We start from the raw sequence: 25,556 nt of genomic DNA, 5'->3' as shown, positions 1-25,556 counted from the left end.
ATGATATTGACCTACCAATACCAATCAAGCTGTCCATAACTCATAAACCTGACACTGCCACCACCACCACCACCACCACCTTCCCTTCCATTACCTTTTTCTTCTATTTTTTTCTTTTTAAATTAAACATTTTAAAGTTAAACAGGTTTAGTACATGAAATGGGTAGTTATGCGTTGCGGCGTTTAAAAAACGGTTAATATACGACGTGACCGGTTAAATAATTGACTGGTTAAAATTTATACCGGTTATGTTATATTATTTAACCGGAAATATTATAAAGTACAATAACATACTAGGTAGCCCTTATATAATGTAATAGGTAGCGCTTATATTTACCTATTTTATAAGTAATCCGGTATATTTATACCGATAGTATTGCAAATTTACCATTACATTATTATATTGAAAGTGTCCATACTTTTTATAAAAAGGATCGATACTTCTTTTAAAGTTATGTAATTTATGTTTCAATTTTTTTTAATAGTGTTTCATGTTTTCCACCTACAATATTAATTTAATAATTTCATTTGCACAAAAAATTATTTGATTATTTGATATTTTATAAAATATTATTTAGAATTTTTAATTTAATAATAATATATATCGTAACGTAAAAAATAAATCATTAGACCCCTATAATTACTAAATTAATATCTTAAAACTCACTCAAAAGATAACCTTAAATTAATGTTTTCCACAGTGAAAAAAGTATGGACACTTTTATAAAAGGATAGACACTTTACAATATAACCACTACCTATTACATTATATAAACGATACCTATTACATTATATAAGCGCTACCTATTACATCATATGTTTACCTATTATATTGAAAGTGTCCATACTTTTATAAAAAGGATCGATACTTCTTTTAAAGTTATGTAATTTATGTTTCAATTTTTTTAATAGTGTTTCATGTTTTCCACCTACAATATTAATTTAATAATTTCATTTTCACAAAAAATATTTGATTGTTTGATATTTTATAAAATATTATTTAGAATTTTTAATTTAACAACATTAACCAAAGATAATAATAAATATGTAATATATGTTTATTGTTTTTAATTTAATAATAATATACAACATCAAACACATTTCAAGCTATAAATTACAAGCTAAGGACACTTGAAGAAGCAAGAGAACAACTATCCAAGCAATCAAAAACGAGAAAATCCCAACATGATAACAACTGAACATATCATATCAATGTTCAAACTCAAGTTGTAGATTTTGATTTCCTTTTGCTTGGCATCATATGAGATTTTTGATTTCCTTTTGCTTGGCACCATATGAGCTTTGGATTTTGATGAGCATCGAAAGTATTTCAGACTTATGATTTGGGTGGTACTCAGAAGCATTTCGGACTTATGATTTTAGTTGCTATTTGTTTACCACCCAGATCATACGCCCGAAACGTTTCTGACGCTTTAAAGTTGACCAAAAAATACAATGGTCGGGATTTCCCTCGCGTTTAAACGCTGAAAAAAAAAACAATGGAAATTAGGAATAATCAATGATAACATGCATATTGGCTTGGGCTAATATTTATAGTGGAGCCGAAATATATATTGAAATTCAAACTCAAATTGAAATTTAAATTCAAACTCCAATTACATATGAAATGAATTTGAAATGCAGTGTTAAATTGAACATGAAAATTGCATAATTGATTCATACTGTTCAAGTAACATGCTTTATGAACCATCAAGCTAAAAGACAATATTGATTGAGTTCAAAGCTGAGTTGTGAGTTGATGGAGTTGTCACACTTGTCACATGGTTGGAATAAAGTAATTTGATTTAATAATTTTATTTGCACAAAAAATTATTTGATTGTTTTGATATTTTATAAAATAATATTTAGAATTTGTAATTTAATAATAATATATATCGTAACGTAAAAAATAAATCATTAGACACCTATAATTACTAAATTAATATCTTAAAACTCACTCAAAAGATAACCTTAATGTTTTCCACAGTGAAAAAAGTATGGACACTTTTATAAAAAGGATAGATACTTTACAATATAACCACTACCTATTACATTATATAAACGATACCTATTACATTATATAAGCGCAACCTATTACATCATATGTTTACCTATTATATTGAAAGTGTCCATACTTTTTATAAAAAGGATCGATACTTTTTTTAAAAGTTATGTAATTTATGTTTCAATTTTTTTAACAGTGTTTCATGTTTTCCACCTACATATTAATTTAATAATTTCATTTACACAAAAAATTATTTGATTGTTTTGATATTTTATAAAATAATATTTATAATTTAAATTTAACAACATTAACCAAAGATAATCATAAATATATAATATATATGTTTATTGTTTTTAATTTAATAATAATATATACCGTAACATAAAAAATAAATCATTAGACGCCTATAATTACTAAATTAATATCTTAAAACTCACTCAAAAGATGTATATACCTAAATATGTAGTTAACAAACATACCTAAATATGTAGTTATTGTACATACCTAAATTTAATGATAATATATACTTGTAGTTATTGTACATACCTAAATATGTACTGCGAATTTAATGGTGTACCCACCCTTTAACTACCACTACCAATGCCACATCCTATTGAAAGCAGCACGACTGAAACATGTTCAAAATGAACCTTTGCTTACATCTCCATCAACTCCTGGAGCACTGAACTTGCACTACAAAATTTTTGCCATGGATAATACTGATGTAGACAATGTTAAGCCAACCGAGGAATGCCATGAAGTACATAATGTTGATGAATCTGAGAGATTGGTTGGTCAGCTCTTCTGTTCACGTGATCAAGCTTGGCACTTTTACAAGGGATTCGCACGGGAACATGGGTTTAGTGCACGTAAGGGAACAACACGGCTTGACATGGAAGGGAATTTGAAGACACAGGAATTTTGTTGTTCCAAAGAAGGGTTTCGAGTATCAAAAGTAAATATTGTTGATCGTCAACGTGCTCATACGCCAGTCACAAGAACAGGATGTAAGGCTAGAGTCGTAGTTACAGCAACAAATACAAACGATCAGTGGGTTATAAGTAAGTCTGATCAGAAACATAATCATGCATTGTGCACATCTGCTATGACACCATTTATGCGTTCTAATAGAGCTGTAAGTAAGGCTGATATCGATGAGGCAACAACATTGAAAGAGGTCGGTGTTGGCACGTCACAAGTAATAAACTATTTAACGCAGCAGGCAGGGGGCTATCATAATGTTGGATTTACACATAAAGACCTCTACAATGCACTTCAAAGAGGTAAAGCAAAGGAAATCGTCGATGGGGATGTGAATGCGCTTATTGCCTACTTTGATTATAAGAAACATGATGATCCCGGGTTTTTTATGACATACTCGGTAGACGAATCGGGGGCATTGTATAATCTTATTTGGTCGGATTCTACATCGAGATCGGATTACACATGTTTCGGTGATGTAATTGCGTTCGACACAACGTACAAAGATAATTTGTATGGTCGACCAATTATGCCTATTGTTGGTGTCAATCATCACCATAACACAATTGTGTTTGCCACTGCCATAATCGCTGACGAGACGTCTCAATCTTTCGAGTGGGTGCTACAGAATTTTTTAGAAGCCATGATGAATAAATCACCTATTTCCGTTGTAACCGATGGGGATAGGGCAATGCAGAGGGCTATCAAATCTGTTATCCCTTATGCTAAGCACAGATTATGTTCTTGGCATCTTTCTCGCAATGCACAAGCTAACATTGGTGACCCAAAGTTTACAGCAGCATTCTCAAAATGCATGGCTTCCTGGTGGACAACCAAGGAATTTGATATTCAATGGGGTTCGATTGTTTCAGAATTCAACGTCCAAAAGCATCCATGGGTGATTGAGAAGGGAAATACGTGACACTTATGGGCACAAGCATATCTAACCGGTCATTTCTTTGCCAATATTCGCTCAACACAAAGGTGCGAGTCTATGAATGCTTCACTAGCTATTGCACTGAAACACAGAAGACATATTTAGATGTTGTTCGTGCAATGAATGGAATTAGTAGAATGCGTATGAACGAGTTGAAAGCGGATTACTTAAGTTCCCATACGAAGCCCTTCCAGATCACAAAACTGGTCGACCTGAAAGCCATGCCGCTGCGATTTTTACCCGCGAATCTTTCGTCTGTTCCAAGATGAACTTATACGGGAGACATTGTACCGGATTGAGGCAGAGATTAAGTCCTTATCAGATGAATGTCAACATTATATTTTGTCAAGTACGCAGAAAAAATAGGAAATTGAAATTAGTTTTGATTCTCGTACGAAAACTCTAATTTGCTCCTGCAAAAAATTCGAGACCGTTGGACTTCCGTGTCGCCATCAACTTCACATTTTGAAGCAATTGGACTACACATATTTGCCCGGGACTTTGATTCAAAGTAGGTAGACTAATGATGCGAAGGCTTCTGCACCCAGCTATGTTGATTTGAATGTGTCTCCAGAAGTGATGCAAATGGCAAGGTTCGCTGCTCTACGTTCAACGTCAAGTAGGTTATGCTACATTGCATCAAAGACAGACGAGTCTTTCAAAACCGCAAGAGATGAGATGAAAAAACTAATAGAAGAATTAGAAACTCGTTTGGTTTGAATCATTCAGTCAACCAGAGCATTGTAGTAAACAATGTTCGTGACCCTCAACGAAAACAACGCAAGCGAAAAGAAGTGCCCGAAGAACAAGGTCAAGAAGAAAATTAGGCGATGTGGGTACTGCAACGGTGAGGGCATAACAAACTAACATGTCCTCAAGTCAAGCTCAGTTTGAGTACAAGCACAGCCTACATCAACTGATTTTTTCGAAGACGGAATGGAATGACAACGATCTCCATATAATATATCGTAAGTATCAACATGACTCCTATTGTATGTACATATAAATATTTGAATGAAGGAAGAAAAACCGCGTTACTTAAAATTACCGACACTTTTTTAAATGGTATCGACACATTTCTTCCAATCTGGACATAAAGTACCGACACAATATTATAAAGTGTCGATATAGGTTGTAGACCTATTCGCTCATAAAACCGGTATATTTATACCGGTTATTACAAAATTACTATTACATTATAAATCTGGGTTCCGATGTGTAAATGTCGATACTTTTTTAAATCGTATCGACACATTTTTCTTCCATATGGACATAAAGTACCGACACAATATTAAAAGTGTCGATATAGGTTGTAGACCTATTCGTGCATAAAACCGTATATTTATATCGGTATATTACAAAATTATCTATTACATTATAATTAGGGTTCCGATGTGTAAATGTCGACACTTTTTAACAATGTATCGACACATTTTTCTTCCAATCTGGACATAAAGTACCGACACAAGATTAAAAAGTGTCGATATAGGTTGTAGACCTATTCGCACAAAAAACCGGTATATTTATATATGTTGAAAGTGTCCATACTTTTATAAAAAGGATCGATACTTTTTTAAAGATATGTAATTATGTTTCAATTTTTTTTAAGTATGTTTCATGTTTTTCACCTACAATATTAATTTAATAATTTCATTTGCACAAAAATTAGTTGATTGTTTTGATATTTTATAAAATAATATTAAGAATTTTAATTTAATAATAATATATACCGTAACGTAAAAATAAATCATTAGACGCCTATAATTACTAAATTAATATCTTAAAACTCACTCAAAAGATAACCTTAAATTAATGTTTTCCAGTGGAAAAAGTATAGACACTTTATAAAAAGGATAGATACTTTACAATATATTAAAAAAGTATAGACACTCAAATGTATATGTACACATAGAAGCAAATGGAATAATTAATGAAAATATACACACATATTTAGACCAAAATATAAATACACAAGAATGTTCAAATAATGTACCGACAAACAAAATAATCCGATGAAAAAGGGTTGTTTCTACGAAGTCCGGAACATTAGAGGCCTTCAACAAATTTTCCAAATACTCTCCGTATGTTTCCGCCTTTTCTGAGGACTACATAAATAATTTTAATTATCAAACTAATGAGGTGCAATTTTACTAACAAAATTAAATTCGCATAAGCATGAATAAATTTGTGTCATACCTAGAGCTTTGTCGTTCGAATGGGAAGCAACGTCAAAGGTATGTGGACATATGTAATTGTATTTCTATATAAACACATAAGTTGTTAAAATAATCAATGTCTGAACACCTGTTCAACTGGAAAAAACATATTGCATAAATGCAATTTACCGGATTATAAATCATTTTTTCCGCTGAATCATCGACCAAAAGTGTATTTAGCTCGTTAAAATCTGGACACGCGTTCCAAACATCATTGAGATCTTTACAGTAGGTAACAGAATCGTATGTTTTGCATTTTTTTGATCCTGTTCACAAACAGTCGAACATAAATATGTAGGAATCATAGCACACGAAAGTCAGCAAACTGTAATGACATTCATCTTACCCACACGAATAGAAAATGCTCGGAAATACAGGTAGTTTCTCAAGTACACGGTCGACGTTATGCCTGAGATTGTAATCAAGTTTGAATGTTACATTCAAATGTATATAACGATTTGACTACAGTAATTCAATTGCCTCAAACATTATTTAACCTCATCTTTGAAGACCAAAGGGCAACAACAAATTGTCGACACAAAATTGCATAAATTCAAATAATCCTCTTCTGAGGACAACATCTACACATGAGAAAAATTGCATAAAGTTCTATGCTTATATGTTAAAATAATGGATACAAAAGAATAGAATTAAAACCTGCCGGCAGTCTTGGGATGTAGGCAATGACACCATTGAGATCAAAAATTAAAAGTTTTCTTGAAGGCGGCGTTGCAGACACGATATACTTGTTTGGATCATCATCATCATCATCATCATCATCATCGTCATCATCATCGTCATCATCTTCATCGCCAGCTTCATCGTCATCATCATCGTCATCTTCATCGTCAGCTTCATCTTCTGCGACGCTTGGTTGTCCACATCGTTAAAAGAAAATAAAATAAAGTTCAGAACGTTTAAATGTTAAGAAACATAGATAATGAATTACCTAACTCGTTTGATGTCGTTGACGTAATTCGTTACGCAACATGGAGACTTCACGTTGCAATGATGAAATCATTGCGTCTCCACTTGGTTGCTCTTCTTCATGGCCAACGGGGTCCATTTCCTCCCTCTCTTGATCTAATCCGACCTCCTTGACACGCTTCCAATCGAGTTTTTCAACAAAATCATATCCCGCTTTTTTAATAAATACCATGTCAATCTTGCGGGTTAATCGAACAGGGGCGTCATGCGAAAAATCAACTTCCTTCTTCTTCAACAGATGGGTGATGACACATCCATATGGTAGTGTAGTTGAAATTGTTGCTCCCTTTGTGACCATATATACAATTGTATTAAATATGAGTTTTGCAATGTTTGGAGCCGTTTTGGATTTATACTTTGCTATCCACCAATAATCGCTGTCTCGAAGCGTTGAATGTTTTCCCCCACTAGGCTGGATATACCATGTGAACATTTTGTGAAACACTCTCGACTCTACATCGAGGTGAATTGGGCTATTTCTAGTAACCCGTTTAATTGTAGACCAATCTACACCATTTTCATCTGAATCCCCTGTATTCGTTACACCTAAACCCTCCGCAATAGTTTCTGGAGATATATATATCCTTCCCCATGACATGTGTATTTCCTATTATATTAGTCTTATTAGGCTCGTGCTGTAAGGAAGCATTGTTGTAGAAGACTCTAACTAGGTTGGGATAATATCTTGGTTCTACACCAATGAATTCAAGCCAACCCCAAGATATAAATGTGGATTTAAAACTAAATGCATATTTATCATCAAACAAGAAACCCAGGTCAATGACACGTTCGGGACGAATCTTTCTTACTTTAAAACTCGTCTGCCATCTTTGTTTCTCCATGTCGGATCTAAAGTTCAGAGTTTCGAAGGACCTGATTTCCTCAGAAGAATCGTTTGTTACAGAAGGAGGTGGTTGAGAAGAACTGGGTTGAGAAGAGCTTTGAGAAAGACCTCGCTTCTGACGCTGACGTTTTGGAGCCATTTTGGTTGGATGCTACCCCTATTACAATGGAACACAAACACATTCAGGATAAAAACTCCAATATAGAAATCAATCAAACCCATAAAATATCGATAAATTTACCTGAATATCTAATCGTCACTTATGATAACGGTAGAAGAAAGAGGGATCTGCCTGCTTGCCTTTATGTTTAGGGTTTCTCGATTAAGAGTATATATCATAAACGGTGGAAAAACACTTGATATTTAAATTAGTATCGACACAAACTATATAGTGTCGACATTATTTATACATATTATCTCATAAAACCGGTATAATTGTACCGGTTAGATTGAAAAATTACATATTACATTATACTTTTGGGTTCGATGATTTTGGGATCGACACTTTTTATATGGATCGACACTTTATGGGTGCACCCTGTTTTCCATTCTGGAAAAAATATCGACACAAACTATATTAGTGTCGACACATTTTTATATATATTATCTCATAAAACCGGTATAATTGTACCGGTTAGATTAAAAATTACATATTACATTATACTTTTGGGTTCGATGATTTTGGGATCGACACTTTTTATATATGGATCGACACTTTATGGGTGCACCCTGTTTTCCATTCATTCTGGAAAAAATATCGACAAAACTATTAGTGTCGACACATTATTTACATATTGTCTCATAAAACAGGTATAATTGTACCGGTTAGATTGAAAAATTACATATTACATTATACTTTGGGTTCGATGATTTTGGGATCGACACTTTTTATATATGGATCGACACTTTAGGGTGCACCCTGTTTTCCATTCATTCTGGAAAAAAATATCGACACAAACTATTTAGTCGACACATTATTTACATATTATCTCATAAAACATGTATAATTGTACCGGTTAGATTGAAAAATTACATATTACATTATACTTTTGGGTTCGATGATTTTGGGATCGACACTTTTTATATATGGATCGACACTTTACGGGTGCACCCTGTTTTCCATTCATTCTGGAAAAGAAATATCGACACAAACTATATTAGTGTCGACACATTATTTAGACATATTATCTCATAAAACATGTATAATTGTACCGGTTAGATTGAAAAATTACATATTACATTATACTTTTGGGTTCGATGATTTTGGGATCGACACTTTTTATATATGGATCGACACTTTATGGGTGCACCCTGTTTTCCATTCATTCTGGAAAAAAAATCGACACAAACTATATTAGTGTCGACACATATTTATACATATTATCTCATAAACAGGTATAATTGTACCGGTTAGATTGAAAAATTACATATTACATTATACTTTTGGGTTCGATGATTTTGGGATCGACACTTTTTATATATGGATCGACACTTTATGGGTGCACCCTATTTTCCATTTATTCTGGAAAAAAATATCGACACAAACTATATTAGTGTCGACACATTATTTAGACATATTATCTCATAAAACATGTATAATTGTACCGGTTAGATTGAAAAATTACATAATACTTTTGGGTTCGATGATTTTGGGATCGACACTTTTTATATGGATCGACACTTTATGGGTGCACCCTGTTTTCCATTCATTCTGGAAAAGAAATATCGACACAACTATATTAGTGTCGACACATTATTTAGACATATTTTTTCATAAAACCGGTAGACTTGTACCGGTTAGATTGAAAAATTACATTACATTATACTTTGATTTTCGATGTTTTTGGGATTGACACTTTTATATATGGATCGACTTTATGGGTTCACCCTGTTGGCCATATTGTAAATTTGCCTTTTACTTCAAAGTATCAACATGACCCTTATGTGTATAAGAAACATGTACAACAACATACTGCTAACTTTTCTCATCTCATTCATAATTATATTCACATACAAAATATAAATCGTATACAAAATTATAAATCTTATACAAAATTAACCCTACATTTACATCATTGCATCCTTGTTATTCTTATGTAATATTGCAGCTTTGTTATCTCCTGTCTTCGTTCATTTTGATTGTGGCTTACGGATCGTTTAATATTCGCGATCGATCCCGTCTCCAACAACCTGTTTTCAAATTGTCAGAACGTTAAGTATTGTCAACTACAGCATTCAATCTACGACTTTTAAAAATTAATATACAAACGATTTTTTCAATCCACTTACAAAATCACCAGTTGCCCCTGTAGAACCGATCGATTCCATCCACATCTGTTACAAAATTTGAAAACCACACATGTCAATTATGATGAATACTGCATAATTAAGCTTTCTATTTGTGATAACATCTCATACCCATTCAATTGCTTATTCTTCTTATGCTCACAAATTTGAAATTTTTCAAGGGATACTTTCTAGAGATCCACAGGATCAACCCAAATGCGTTTCTTATTATAAGAATCTAATATTTTAATCTGCATTAAAATAGAAGAAGTTATGCACCAAAAAATTATGCATTATAATTTACATAATGTCCTTTCATACATACATACATACCAATCTCTTAGCATCCTTCACTCTCTGTTTAGCTGCTTCAGTTGTAAACATACTATCATATTGTTACAACACGATCTACCATATCCAACACCAACAGATACCAATGTGAATTATGGTAGTTTATTGTGATCATGATCTGCAACAAATTTCACACCCAATTTGACAAAATTCAACATTCTATATCTGAAAAACATCATTTTCAATTGGTATGGTGTCTTACCTTCTCACAGTCGGTGAATTTCACATAGTTATCCAATATGACACCCCAGAAGGTAGAAATACTCTCAACACTTCTTTGTTGTTGGCATCCAACGCCTGTTGCTGTAATTACGCAACAAACATTATTAATTTACTGTCTATAACACTACTTTTCAATATTTATTAATTTAACTCACCACTAAGAGGTATGGAAGGTAGCCAATCCTCCGGAGTGACTTTGAGAATCGTAGCATATGGTCCAGGCGAGCAAATCGATAACCTAACAAAATTAATACACAATCAGAACATATTCAATAAGTTTTAACATTTTCTACTTTCTACTACCACACCGCCAACCCATTCCGTAGGCTTCAACGTTGCAACGTCGTATACAGTAGCGAATTGATTTCCCATTGAGATTACAGAATATCTGTATGAATCATTAGGATTAATATGTTGTCATGAAATATTTAAATATCACTCACAAAACAATATATTTCACTTACCCCGATTCTAACTCGCTATTCCATAAATAATCACAAATTGCAGCTTCGATGTCATCAATTCCGCTTGGAATATCCGCTTTTCAACCTACAATTTTGCATACAAATTTTTGTCACAACAACATAATAAAATCAATTAAGTATTCTTTTATTAAACTTACCTTCTGCTTCTTCTTCTGGGGTGCAGGACATTCCGAATCCAAAACTGCTGCTATAACACTCTCCGATGTATAAATGACATCGACTTCCTTCCGCCTCATTTCTTCCATCTCTTCTTCTTCCTCTCCTCTTTTCTTCTCCATATTTTTTCAGTTCATCGTACTTTTTTTCTACATAGCTCTTCATCTCTTTTATTCCACCCTTCAATTGAGCTCCTTCATATGAGTTTATCAACCACCCCTTCACCCCCGTAAGTTCACTCCTCAAATCCACAACCTCCTTCACCACTCCCTCTATTTTTCTCCCGTCACCATCTTAATATCACCCCTTAACACCCCAACTTCTTTCACCACTTCACCCCTCAACACCTCTACTTCTTTCACCACTCCATCTATTTTTCCTTCCACTACCCCTTTATGCCTCTCAAGTGTATCTTCGACTCTCTCGAGTTTCTCTACGACTCGATCAGTTTCTCTTCGACTCTTGATTGTCTTTGCATGATTTCAAATTGGTTTTTTTGATATCAGCCAATTCAGACATCAAAATGTCGAAGTTACTATTTTCCCTCACCGTCATCCCACTCACCGTCATCCCCCAATACAACCATCCCTCCTTTCTTCTCCTCTGCCTCCACTGCCTCCTCTACATCCTTGCCAATAACCTTCAAAATTAAATTACAATATTAAGACATTGATATATTCTTAATATTATTTAATTACATTTATTACCATTTCTTGCTTCTTCCATCTATCCAACTTCAACTTCACCATCACTCTAACCACCTCTTCCTTCCCCCATGCACGGATGCGTGCCACTCGGTTCTTTCATAAGCCGGCACTGCCTCACAGCCAGACCAAAAATCGAACAGTGCAACCTGCATTTATAATAAAATTTATATTTTTATATAAAAACACAAAAAAGTGATTCAACTCATTTACCTCTAAGATTGCTATGCACCCTTTGAGGTATCTCTGGCTGCCCTTTTAAAGGTGATTATTGATTCAATCAATCTCGAATGGATATATCAGCCCGGATGCGTGCCACTCCGGTTCTTTCATAAGCCGGCACTGCCTCACAGCCAGACCAAAAATCGAACAGTGCAACCTGCATTTATAATAAATTTATATTTTATATAAAAACACAAAAAGTGATTCAACTCATTACCTCTAAGATTGCTATGCACCCTTTGAGGTATCTCTGGCTGCCCTTTTTAAAGGTGATTATTGATTCAATCAATCTCGAATGGATATATCAGCCCAATTGAATTCACCCTTCAAGCCTTCATCGCAAATGAGCTTCATATATTCCTTGTTCGTTGACGTATCACCGTGGACAAAGAAATATCCCGACAAGGTACAATAGAACTCGGGCCTTCAGCTCATCCCCCCAGTAAGATCCACTTTTGATATCCTCTTCACTTCAGCATATGTCACCTTATGATTCAAACCATATTTGGAGGCAAGTGCTTTCCAATTCTTACTCCTACAGACTTCTATAACACTTTTGCCTTTGTTTTGTACCCCCAAGACGGCTGCAGCAGTCGATACCCCCAGAGGGAATGAATAATCACCATACTTAGCCATACATTGACTGACGTAAAATTGTGCCATCAAGGATCGACACAATTCCCTCCGAATAGGTCGATCCCTTACTCCGATCAACGATCCAAAACCTATTTCTCCCAGCACATTCAACTGATCCTTCTCCTTAAGGTGTTAATTAATAATTCACCCTTTTAATGCTGCATCTTGTCGACACTTCCTACATTTTTTAACAATATATATGTTATAGTTCTTATATATTTTTTGTATCAACGTATTTACAAGTTTAATGAATACCTTATTTTCATGTGCTTTCCTCGTTCTTTGTACTCTTTACTATCATTCCTTGACTGTGTGATGTAAGGTTCCTTTTCAGCATCACTCATTGAATTCCATTTGGACCTCACATCTTTTTTCACCTAATATTAAACATAAACGTTTCTTAATCAATACATTAACACTAAATACTAATACTACTCAATGTCAATTTCATTTTACATACCGAACCGCTCTGTGTGCCATCTCCCTTCATCCTTTTGCATTCGGCCATACTGTTAATATTTAAAATTTGTAATCAATTTAAAGTTTATCGATACTTTAATCCAATTACCATTTCAACAATAATAACAAAAGGACATTGATACTTACTAGAAGTACATATATCCACCCTTGGTTGCTTTCGAGTCTCGGCCTCAATTTCAAAGTCATCTGCTCCACCAACAATTTTCCAACCCATTGACTCCATTTTTCCTTCATATATCAGTTTACGCAAATCAAATTATTTCGTTACATACACTTTATTCAATATACAAGATAACTACTCTTGTGGTAAAACGGTTTTTTTCAAAGAATTTGAATGGCCACACCAAAATGTGTCGGCACATTATACAACCTATAATATCATTTTCTATCTATAATATTTAATAAAAGTATCGACATTATATTTTTCCTTGAATATCTATTTCTACCTACAATCGGTCCCAAATGCTTCCTTACTCCAAAACCCCAAACAACACATAAAAAACCCTATCGCGATTACTGTAATAATAAAAAATTAGGGTTTCGACAACATACTTTCGATTCGACTGCAGCAACAAACAAACAACTTCGCTTTAGAAACGCATTCTGAAATGCAGCAACAATTACGCTTCGATTTCAAAAACTCGTCCGTTCTATCTTTTTCAGAGGATATTTAGCTATGGCCTTTATTTTCATCGGATATGTTATTTATATTTAATCGATACAAATACAAAAGTGTCGATACTTTTATGTCAGGTGTCGATACTTTCGAAAGGATAATTACCTATTCTTGAAAGTGTCGATAATTTATTACACGTACTTACGAAAGTATCGACACTTTAAATATATCCGGTATCATTTTACCGGTTTTATCATTTTGATACCGGTTTTATCATATTTTTTACTGTTATATCGTTGTGGATCGATATATTTTTTAAAGTATCGACACATTATAGGCGCTATAACTGCTTCTCTTTTAAATTCACAAAGTGTCGATCCTTATATAAAGTATCGACACTTTTAATATATCCGGTAACGTTTTACCGGTTTTATCATTTTGTTACCGGTTTTATCATATTTTTACCTGGTATATCGTGTTGGATCGATACATTTTTAAAAGTATCGACACTTTATAGGATTTAAAACTGCTTCTCTTTTTAAATTCACGAAGTGTCGATCCTTATATTAAAGTACCGACACTTTAAATGTATTCGGTAGCGCTTGACCGGTTTTATCATTTCTATACCGGTTTTGTCCTAGTTTTACCTGTTATATCGTTTTGGATCGACACGAAACGGTAGCACAATTTTTTAATATTTCTTCATGACTTAGACCTACTTTTATAAGTATGGACACTTTTATAAAAATGATACTTTTTTAAAGTTATGTAATTTATGTTTCAATTTATTTAATAGTGTTTCATGTTTTCCACCTACAATATTAATTTAATAATTTAATTTACACAAAATATTATTTGATTTTTTGATATTTTATAAAATATTATTTAGAATTTAAATTTAACAATATTAACCAAATATAATAATAAATATGTTTTCAACAGTGAAATAAGTATAGACACTTTTATAAAAATGATATATACTTTTTGAAAGTTATGTAATTTATGTTTCAATTTTTTAATAGTGTTTCATGTTTCCACTACAATATTAATTTAATAATTTCATTTACACAAAAAATTATTTGATTGTTTTGATATTTTATAAAATATTATTTAGAATTTAAATTTAATAATATTAACCAAATATAATAATAAATATGTTTTCAACCGTGAAATAAGTATGTACACTTTTATAAAAATGATATATACTTCTTTTAAAGTCATGTAATTTATGTTTCAATTCTTTTAATAGTGTTTCATGTTTTCCACCTACAATATTAATTTAATAATTTCATTTACACAAAAAATTATTTGACCAAATTATTTCCACCTACAATATTATCAGGGAATATGATTACTGGAATGTTATATTTTGTGTTTGGTTGGTTTAGCAGGAATGTAAGATTACCGGTTAAAAGAATAAAAATTATTGGAATGTATATTTGACCAAATTATCCTTATTATATATTTGTATAATATTACAAATTTTAAAATATTTATATTTTCTTTAAAAAATTAAATTCATAATATTTATATATTTTTTACAAAATAAAAAATATAAAAAAGGTTTAATGAAAGGGTAAATTTTTTTAACCCCTGAACTTTATATAAAATTTTAATTATAGACTTTTTTTTTGTAAATCTAAAATAATTTAAGCATAAATTTATAATTTAACCTTCGTAAAATTTTTATTATTCAATGACAGAAGAATGATATTTTTGAAAAAAAATAAAAATTTAAAGGTATTTTAGTCCAAAACGCTTGTAATATTACAATACCTAAGGGAAGGGAAGTAATGACATTCTCGGTATATATACCTCAAAAAATCTACTATTGGTAATAAAACATTACCGAGAATGAGATTCCCAGCCAACCAAACATGAGAATGTGGGATTCCCATCCCATGAGAATCTCACAATCCTTGAATCAAACACCCCTCAGGTCTCGATGTTTGTGCGTGCATAGTATTATTAGGTCTACCTTTTAATTTATATACTACTTATATTTTAATATTATATATATGTATAATTAAATAATTTTTAATTTATAATAACTAACATTATATTTTTTTTATATTTTTCAATGACATAACCTAACTAATCGATTAAAAAAAATATGAATCTGCAACCCAATGCATAAAAATATTATGAGGCAAACTATGGTTGACCTACTTTATATCCTTGTCGATTCTGCCCATTTTTAGGGCAATAAATACAATTTATTATGAGAAATAAAAGCAATTAAAATTTCCATTTTTAATTCAATGATTATTCTGAATTTAATAGCGTGAAAATAGAAACAAATTGATTAGGTAGTTTGCTAAGCTGCTCTTTCAGGGTAATGACTGATAAACCTTGAGTTTTGATTCATTGGTTGAGAAAAAACACACAAGGAACCTTAAAGCTTACGATACTCATTTCATCCCCCATGCTCAAAAACTATAAAACTGGAAAAAAGCAGCAGTTGTTGAGTTCGTGTTGTTGCATTGCAACATGTCCATGGCCGAAGTGCAGAAGAGCATTGACAACCTTTTGTCCTATAGGAATTTATTGGAAGCCAGCGTAGACAATTCGACAGCTCTTGCCTTGGCTCTCGAACAAACCGGGCCACGAATAGCCGAGTTAGACAAAAGGTTGGCACTATTGGAAGTGGCTGTTAGGCCTGGCGGTTCCAAAGATTGCTCGTTTGCCGCTGTTAGAGACCATATTGGTCTCGCTCTTGGCCCTGCTGTTGCAGTTTTAAAGATCTTGGATTCCATTCGTGAGCTTGAGAAGTCGCTGTTATCGGATTCCGGCCAGGACTCTGATATTTTTTCTTACATTTTAACCATTAGACAGTTTGAAGAAGCAAAAAGTTCCTCACTGGCAACTGCAACTTGGCGATCCAATGGTTACAAGGAGTTACCCAGTTCCTGGAAGGTAATTCCGTGGCCGATGATTGATACATCTCGAATGTTATTGCTATTTTAGAGGAATTACTAGCAACTGGGGAGCAAGCTCATCGAAATGGGAAACTTCTCTGTGGTGCATTTGACAAGCTAGAAACTTCATTCAAGCAGATTTTGACAGAGAGTAGTGCTCCAGTTTGTTTAACCATCATCGCCATCGACAGCCGAGCTTCCGGGGCCTATTCTTAGGAAGTTACTGGCTATCGTGGAGAAACAAAATGGCAGTAACAGGATAAAGAACTGCATATCGATATTCCTCGAAGTCCGGAGTCTGAATGCTAGAAAGAGTATGCAAGCTATCGATTTGGATTACCTCGAGAAAGTGATCAAAGAAAATGATGATGTCCGGGATATGGAGAGCTGCATACATGAGTGGAGCAAGCATATGGAGTTCATTGTGAAATATGTGCTTGAGAATGAGCACAGGCTCTGCAAAGAAGTGTTTGGAAGCCTTGCATCAGGTATTTGGACGGGCTGCTTTGAGAAGATTGCAGTCGAATCCGGCATTCTTTCGTTCGTCTGGTTCGGAATGAACATTGCCGAGAGCAAAAAGTGTCCTACCAAACTCTTGCATTTGTTGAACATCTTTTCTGTTCTTGAAGATTTAAGAATGGATTTCAACAAGATTTTCTGAGGGGAATCTTGTAATGAAATCAAAAACATGACAAGGGATCTCGTCACCAAAGTTGTTAATGGTGCCAGTGAGATTTTCTGGGAACTTCCTTTACAAGTGGAGCTTGAAAGACGAAGCTCTCCACCGAGTGACAGATGCATTCCGAGGCTCGTAAGCTTTGTGACCGATTACTGTAATCGGTTGCTAGACGACAATGAGACCAACTTTGACCCAAGTCTTGAGAATCTATCAAGGTTGGAAGCATGAAAAATACGACGTGGGGTTTGTTACAGACCAAATATACAGCGCAGTCAGAGAAATCGCGGTTAACTTGGACGTTTGGTCGAAAGCCTACGAGCAAAGGGCATTGTCCTATGTATTCATGATGAACAATCATTGTCATTTCAATAGTCTTAAAGGCACAAAATTATGGGATCTGATGGGAGATTCTTGGTTAAATGCTAATGGAAATTACAAGGAATACTATTCAGCTCTCTACTTGAGAGAGACCTGGGGAAAATCCTATCTCGTCTATGCCAAGACATTCCAGTTTCATCGACTATTTCCAATTCTCCAAAGAAGAGGCTAAAGGCATTCAACGAAGCCTTTGATGACATGTACAAGAAGCAGTTGAATTGGGTCATTATCGATGAAAGCTCGAGAGACAAGATGCACAAGCTTGTGGTTCAGACCTTGGTGACTGCTTATGCAAGTTACTTGCAGAAATATAGCCTTGTGGTGGAACACAGTGATGTATTTTACATGGTGCAAAGCTTAGAAAACATGCTTAGCACTGTGTTGAAGCCAAAGCAAGTGAAATACACAAGCAGCAGCACGATTGGCTCACACTTCACTGTTAAGCAAAAAAACGCTGCAATAGACCAATTTGGCTTTACACTTACTGCTATGTAATCATATGAACCTTTATGTGTTTATGAATACGTGATTAAATGGACATTTTATCATTGGCTTATAATGTTTAAAGGGACAAAACTAACGTTTTACCATCTTTATAAGGTCAAGATGCAATTCTATCATGTATTAGTTTATAATTTTTCAATTTCGTAGGGGGACTTGCAAGGCAAATTTACCATTTTAGGCAAGTTTAAACGCAATATTTGTTAAGGACGGTAACACCAATCATAATCCACCAATATACCAAATGCCTACTCAAATGTTGAAAATTTAATAAACTGCAAAACAAGAATCATCTTCCAAATAAAAGTGAAGATAAGAGCACTAGCACCACTTGTATAGCATAAGATTAACAAATTTATAGCATTCCGCTGTATGTAATTCTCTTCAGTTGTTTAACCTTCTCGAAGTCACGGGCCTGGAAATTTTTCTCCACCTCCCAAGCAAGTTGTGACATACCATTGAATGAGGATTTGGCACCTTTCTCATCGGTTACTTCCCGGGGAAAAGGAATTCGAACATCGAATACACTGTTCTGAGGAGAGTAAATACGCAAGTCAAAGCCAAGATGATCCACCCATATCATCTTTGCTTCTGATACCTGCTATGCCATACGGAATCACATAAGAGTATTATGTAAACTTAAATCTGAATGTAAAATTCAGGTAATAGACAAGCAAGCAACTTTAGTTCTTGATTATAATCGTGGAAGTTCGAAGATTTTGTCGCACAAGAAGATTAAATATCATTGGTGCTCATATGATGTTATGAATACCAGTGAAGTAGTATGTTTCCATTATGCGAAGCATGCTCTCACAAGCGAATGAACATTTTAGTCTTTAGAATAGCACAATAAATACGTGAATGCTTCATAATTTTCGCAGCATGTATATGAGATAGGGGGAATAAACCGAAAAATGATGAAATTTGTAGACAAGACAGAATGTAGGTAAACATGGATTACATAAAGCAAGCGAGTTCAGTTTTTCTCTCCCCTAAGATCTTTAACTCCACATATTCATGATAAAAATTTGCATCAATCCAAATGTAGAAGCACCAGGATAAATTACCAATCAAGTAAGTCAATACTAGAGTTTCCAACATTGTCCACACTTATAAGTATAACAAATGTAATCTTAAGCAAAATATGTCCTGCCAATTTTTAAATATAAAAAAGATATGGAAATGGGATTTGATTTTTTTTGGGTGGATTTCCCTCACAGGATACCAGATAAGCAGTAAGCAATAGTAAAAAAAATGGAGTAGAAATTATCTAAAAATAGCATAACAGGTGGATATGCACCTGGAAGTCCAAATCAACGAATACATTGCAAAAGCGAAGGACATCTTCTCCGTTATAGGTATTAATTTCATTGACAAATTCTTCAGCAAAGTCTCGAAGTGGATCGGGATTTGCATTTTTATAATCTGACGACGTAACCCATAGACCATCCTGCATGAGTTAAAGAAAGCACATAAATTAACAGAATTGAGTATATTACTTCTAACTAATATAAAACATTCTAACGGATGTCCGTAGGCTAAAAATCATTACACTTAAAGCAAGCAAGACAGCAAAAGGCCTGGTATACCTCATTGAAGTCTTCCATCTGGAGTACTCTTTGTACATCAACAATATAAAGATTGTCTACATCAGCTTCCTCTCCAAACCTCTCCTTCCATACTGAACCAAACCGCTGATGAGGAGATAACCAATTTAAAATTCGAACAGCAGAGATGAAAAAATGAGCAAATAGATAACTACTTAGCACCATGCAAGTAAAAAACAAAAACCCTCATATCTTAGATTCCTACTTCTGAGATACATGCTAAGTGGGCAATATTCAATTTAAATTCCAAATCAGAAAGTTGATTTAGGTTCAGAGAAAGTTGCAGATACACAAAAACAGAAAATAAGAGTGGAAGGGTGGTGGAAGCCTTAACTGTTTGCAGAATATGCATAGATTGCTGCCCACAACAGCCATCTTCAATTATAATTATCACTATCGCTCATTTTATCAACAACCTAACTGAAGTTTCATAAGAAACAAAACATCTGCAGTATTTGGGACTTATGCCATACCAAAAGGGGTAAAAATAACTTCGAGGTTAATTTTCATGACAATTGGGTATGGGAAAATTCAAATGTCATAGACATTAAGAAATCCTTGTATCTGAACAAAGAATAGAAATTCCTCTCGAGTTCTATCCTCTATAAATGTCTTTTACATTTCCTAATACAATTAAAAGTGATTATCAAGTAGTGTTATGAATTCAACATAACCAAACACCGGCGCAAACATATAAATGAAACAATAAAGCTTCGAAATGGGGAAGGGGGGGGAGGGTGAGAAAGTGTTGCAGTTTATTATCCCATCTACTCGATTTGTTCCCAAAACATAGTCATTACAAAGTAATGAAAGACACTGCCTGTTTGGTCAGTGTCAAATATTAATCTCAAAACAGTGTCCTAAATCTTCACCCAGTAACGGTAACACATCATGTATAACTTCTAAAGTAATATCAGTTGGGGGGAAAGGTTCTACCCTCAAAATCGTAGCATCAGCTAGTTTGTTAAGACTGCCCTGTATCGTGCACTGAGGAGTCCGCAATCCACACTGCTCTAACTGATTTCGCATCGCATTGCATTTTAATTTTGTCTATCAAGAAGTTTATATAGGCATATGCATATGAAAGCGCAGAATAATTTACCTGAACATGGAGGGTGGAGCGGTTATCAAGAGAAGGGTGAGGCAAGCGCAAAACAGGAGTGCCCTCAGCATCGACAGCAAACCTTACACCAACGCCCAATGGCCACCCATCTTGCGCTAGAGTGGAAAGGGTCCCCATAGAAGACAATTCCATGATGGTCCTGGAAACCTCAGCAGGAAATGGCTTGTGGTTGGTCGTTGTTTGTGGGACTGAAACAGCGGAAAGCGAGCAGCATAATTTGAAGGGACGCCTGGGTTTAGCATGGATGAATTTGGGTTTTGGAGGGAAGAGAGGAAGCGGAAAGTGGGTTGACAGGGATTGAGATTGGATTTGGAGATTCATTTTCATCTTCCCTTTTATCCTTTATGTATTTCCAGACAAGATGATATGAAATTAGATGGCTTTGCTATCTGTGTTTTGTTTTATTTTTTCACTGTAGGGAATAATATCTTAAATGACCCTCGAGTGTTCACAAAGTAACCTTTGGTGGCCCAAATAAAAAATTACACCGGAAAACAGTATTAGTAGTAACAAAACACTGATGTACTTTACATCATATAATAAAGCACTCGTTTTTTTAAGTAATACCTCGTTATAAGAATGAAAGCAGGTTTCTTGAAACAAAATTGTTCATTGGAAGGTCTAACTCGAGCTGGTTTGGGTCATTCCATCGTTTCACCCGCATCCTGAGCTAAGTGAATGGTAATGTGCTCTAACTTAGCACCCAGAACAGGTAAAAGTGGACATGAAACTTTACATAGACATTGGCTTCAACATGGAGGGTGGAGTGAGCATCTGATGTGTGCTAATTCGGAAGTTACTGTTACGGTCGTTAGTGTTAGACCGTTAATGGAGTTCGTACGCTATTTGCCGTTGTTTCTTCTGCTAAGGTGAACGCCATGTAACACTTTATTAGTAGTATAGACAAAATTTTCAGATGATAGAAGTGTTTGGGTTTGATCTTGTACATACTTCAACTCAGTTATCGGTTTTGTAGTGTTTCTACAACACTACACATTGTGTTTTGTTCTAAAATTTGTATGCTTTCATATGCTTCTTTTGGCATCCTATCAATCTGTGTTGCACCACAAGCACTGGAACCCCTCTTACTCGCTTGATCTTTGCCTCTTGAAAGTCAATTGTCCAAATTAAGTCTGAGTTTTCTCTCCAACATTCCCTCCTTGAATTTTCTACACATCTTTCACCGCCACCTATAAAATAAAGGAATAAATATTCAAACAGAGCATAACAACAAATTAAGAGTTTTACTCTACCGAAAGAAAATTACGTACATGTGGAACATACAAAGGCAAGGTGATGTAGCTACACAGAACTTGAACGATCACAATGGAAAACCAAATAAATTGTAAAAAAAAAAAAAAGCAACGGTGAGCTTTAGATCATAGGATAAAAGCACTGGTTGTTGAATAGTTACCCTATTATAAGTTTAGGGACGATAAAGTCGATTTTTTTCCATAATGCATGACTAGAATCCATACGTGCTCTTAACAAAACAAACTTGTTTGATCAGTAAGAAAAATGGCCACTGAGGGTGTTTTTTTAGAAGGATAGCTTAATTATTTATTTGTAACATTGGCAAGCATACTCAGATCCAGAAAAGAAGGATAGCTTAATTATTTATTTGTAACATTGGCAAGCATACTCAGATCCAGAAAAAGAAAGCGAGTACGAATGCGTTTTGAAATAAGATGAAGTGAATCAAGTGATGAATGATAGCAGGCTTTTTAAACCAAAAATATTCGTTGGAATGTTTAACTTGTGTTGTTTCTCCTTGCTTCATTTCACCTACATCTTGAACTAACCGAATAATTATGTGCTCTAGTTTAGCCCCCACAACAAGAAGAAGCTATGAAGGTTTGTTTAACACAGCGATTAAATGCTATCTGAACCTCAATATGTTTATATACATATGCAACTAATCCACTTACAACAACAGGGAGAAATGATAGCGAAAAATACGTATATCATCCTGCTTGGAAACACACAGATACGAATATTATTATACTTTATACATTATATAAATATGTCGTATACATTAAGATTAAAGGAAATTTACCTTTCACATTAAGTAGCAAAAACATCACCACAAATAGCTACAAGTACCAGCTACAAGAAGGTTATTAGTATTATCTCAAAACCAAAGGGATAACTAAAGGATTAATGAAGCAATTACCGTATGCCAACGACCTTTTTGATGTCCACTTCGAGGGTTCTCATCATGTTATTGTGGAAATCTAGTTCAAGGTGTCCAGGGATATGAGCCTATAATGGGGGGAAAGGGAAAAAAGTAATTGGTTTAACATCTTTTCTAGAAGAAATAATGATAATTGTGGTATGGGTACTTAACCATGATAAACCCTTCTCGAAGTGCTATGTACTCTGACTTAGTAACAAAGTTGTAAAACTGCTTGAAAAATGCCTTCTACCCACACCATATCCCCATAGAATTGTTAAGTGTTTACATCTATAGAGGAGGAAACCATATATATATGGATAGATGAAAGGCTTACTATCCATGTCACGATAAGTGTCTTTTTCCAACCTCCTTTTGCATTTGTTCCATAAAAATATGGCGATGAAGTGAATCCTTTTCCGAACCATAGGAAAACAACATCATCAATCTTGTTGCCTAATGGTAAATCAAATAATAAATTAATTTGGAGATGAGCGGTTTCATCAAGTTACCACTTCTATTTCCAAGAATCCAGTCTTCCCATCGTTTTATCTGTGCATATCATAAACATGAATTATCAAGCGAAAACATCTTTTGAAATGAACAAATAATAATTTACTTATAGTGGAAAAAATCATCACCCTTGCTCCTCCAAGAATCATCGTAATGACACAATATATTACATGAACAATTGCCAAACCAAAGATGAATTCGTGTAGCATGCAGTGCTTCCAGTGACAATAAAGGGACCTTCCCCTCAGATAAGGAAGACAAAGATCAGATTCAAGTATGGTTCGGAGCCTAATCCCTTGATAGAATATTGAAACCATGATAATATATATACCTCAGAGCAATGCTCTAAGATAGTCTTTGTCGAGAACAGGCCCCATCTGTTGTTTATTCCTGGAAGATAATATTCTTGATGAGTTTTGGTTTCACTAGGCCGCTTGCGAGGGAGAAGAACGGTTGACATGTAAGAATCTGGGATGCACATTTTACTTACTAGACCTTGAAACACAGTTAATATAAGGGATATAAACCCTAATATATCATCAGTTCTATCAACAAACATGAATAAAGATTTGGTTAGGAACAAAAATTAGAACCTGTGAAAATTCAAGGTATAGTAAGGATGCAAACCTTCTTTCAGTTTTTGGAATGATTTAGTTAATGCATTTTGCTTGTTATGCTTCAAGAACTAGAGTAGAAAACATAAATCTTTTTAGACTATGATCATAGACTATAATGTGTATTTAAAAAAATATGAAAATTTGTAATATGTACCTTTTTGAGGCAATGAAGAACTCATTCATCGATAAGAGATATGAGAATAATGAGAAAACAAACAATAGCGACTATAGCGACTATCCAAGTCGGTGCATACTGAAAAGAGCTTGGCTCTTCTTCTGCTGTCATATCTTAATTTCCACACGAGTCAATCAATGTGCTAAGGAAATGCAATTGAAATTTCAGTGGTGAATAAGGGCTGCTTTCACGAAAATATCATCTACCTGGAAGCAACATCAAGATATGAAGGTGACAATAATAAATCATATATTAAGGTGAAGGAAAAGGATTTTGTAATGATAAGTAGAAGAAAAGTAATGTGCCAAAGGGATCAACCAAGTGACAAAACAAAGCATAAAACTTGTTTCAGTAATAAAGATGGCCAGAGTTTTTTTTAAAAGAAAAATAGCTTAACTATGTATTTGCTACATTGGTAGTCATACCAAGATCCGGAAGAAGAAAGAAAGTTAAAATGCATTTTGAAACGAGATAAAGCTAATCAAATGAAGAATGAAAGTAGGATTCTTGAACCAAAAAAGTTCAGTGGAAGGCCTAACTCGCTGGTTTGGTCCATTCCATCATTTCACCCACATCCTGAACTAAGTGAATGATTATGTGCTCTAACTTAGCACCCACAACAAGTAGAAGCTGTAAAAGTTCATCTAACATATCAATCAAATGAAATTTGAACCCCAATAATATTTCTCATCTGCTGAATATATAGAGCTAATCAACTTACAACAAGAGGGAAGAATGATAACC

At 34.1% G+C, this 25,556-nt stretch overlaps 1 protein-coding gene and 2 pseudogenes across 1 annotated transcript; 1 reads left to right on the top strand and 2 right to left on the bottom strand.

Moving 5' to 3' along the window:
* The first annotated feature begins 16,624 nt into the window (after nt 1-16,624).
* Nucleotides 16,625-18,598, top strand: LOC120191559 (annotated as a pseudogene).
* A 263-nt stretch (nt 18,599-18,861) lies between these two features.
* LOC120191562 (glutamyl-tRNA reductase-binding protein, chloroplastic-like) lies at nt 18,862-21,699 on the bottom strand. Its single transcript, XM_039194503.1, has 5 exons — nt 21,314-21,699; nt 21,148-21,228; nt 20,194-20,298; nt 19,905-20,054; nt 18,862-19,202 (listed from the first exon to the last, which is right to left on the bottom strand). The coding sequence occupies exons 1-5, from the start codon at nt 21,659-21,661 to the stop codon at nt 18,960-18,962; spliced, it is 927 nt and encodes a 308-aa protein (XP_039050434.1). The 5' UTR covers nt 21,662-21,699; the 3' UTR covers nt 18,862-18,959.
* Nucleotides 21,700-22,503: 804 nt separating this feature from the next.
* On the bottom strand, nt 22,504-24,923 carry LOC120191592 (annotated as a pseudogene).
* Between the last annotated feature and the right edge of the window lie 633 nt (nt 24,924-25,556).

The sequence above is a fragment of the Hibiscus syriacus genome, unplaced genomic scaffold (genome assembly GCF_006381635.1).
Source record: "Hibiscus syriacus cultivar Baekdansim isolate YM2019G1 unplaced genomic scaffold, ASM638163v2 tig00116970_pilon, whole genome shotgun sequence".
NCBI classification, from domain to species: Eukaryota; Viridiplantae; Streptophyta; class Magnoliopsida; order Malvales; family Malvaceae; genus Hibiscus; species Hibiscus syriacus.
This window is presented reverse-complemented; position numbering and strand designations above follow the sequence as displayed.

Excerpts from the sequence above, each read along its gene's own strand:
- LOC120191562 (XM_039194503.1), bottom strand. The coding sequence starts at position 21,661 with ATGAAAATGAATCTCCAAATCCAATCTCAATCCCTGTCAACCCACTTT. Across the intron at positions 21,229-21,313 it reads GCTCCACCCTCCATGTTCAG|TTAGAGCAGTGTGGATTGCG; the intron begins GTAAATTATTCT and ends ATGCGAAATCAG. Across the intron at positions 19,203-19,904 it reads TCGTTGATTTGGACTTCCAG|GTATCAGAAGCAAAGATGAT; the intron begins GTGCATATCCAC and ends ATGGCATAGCAG.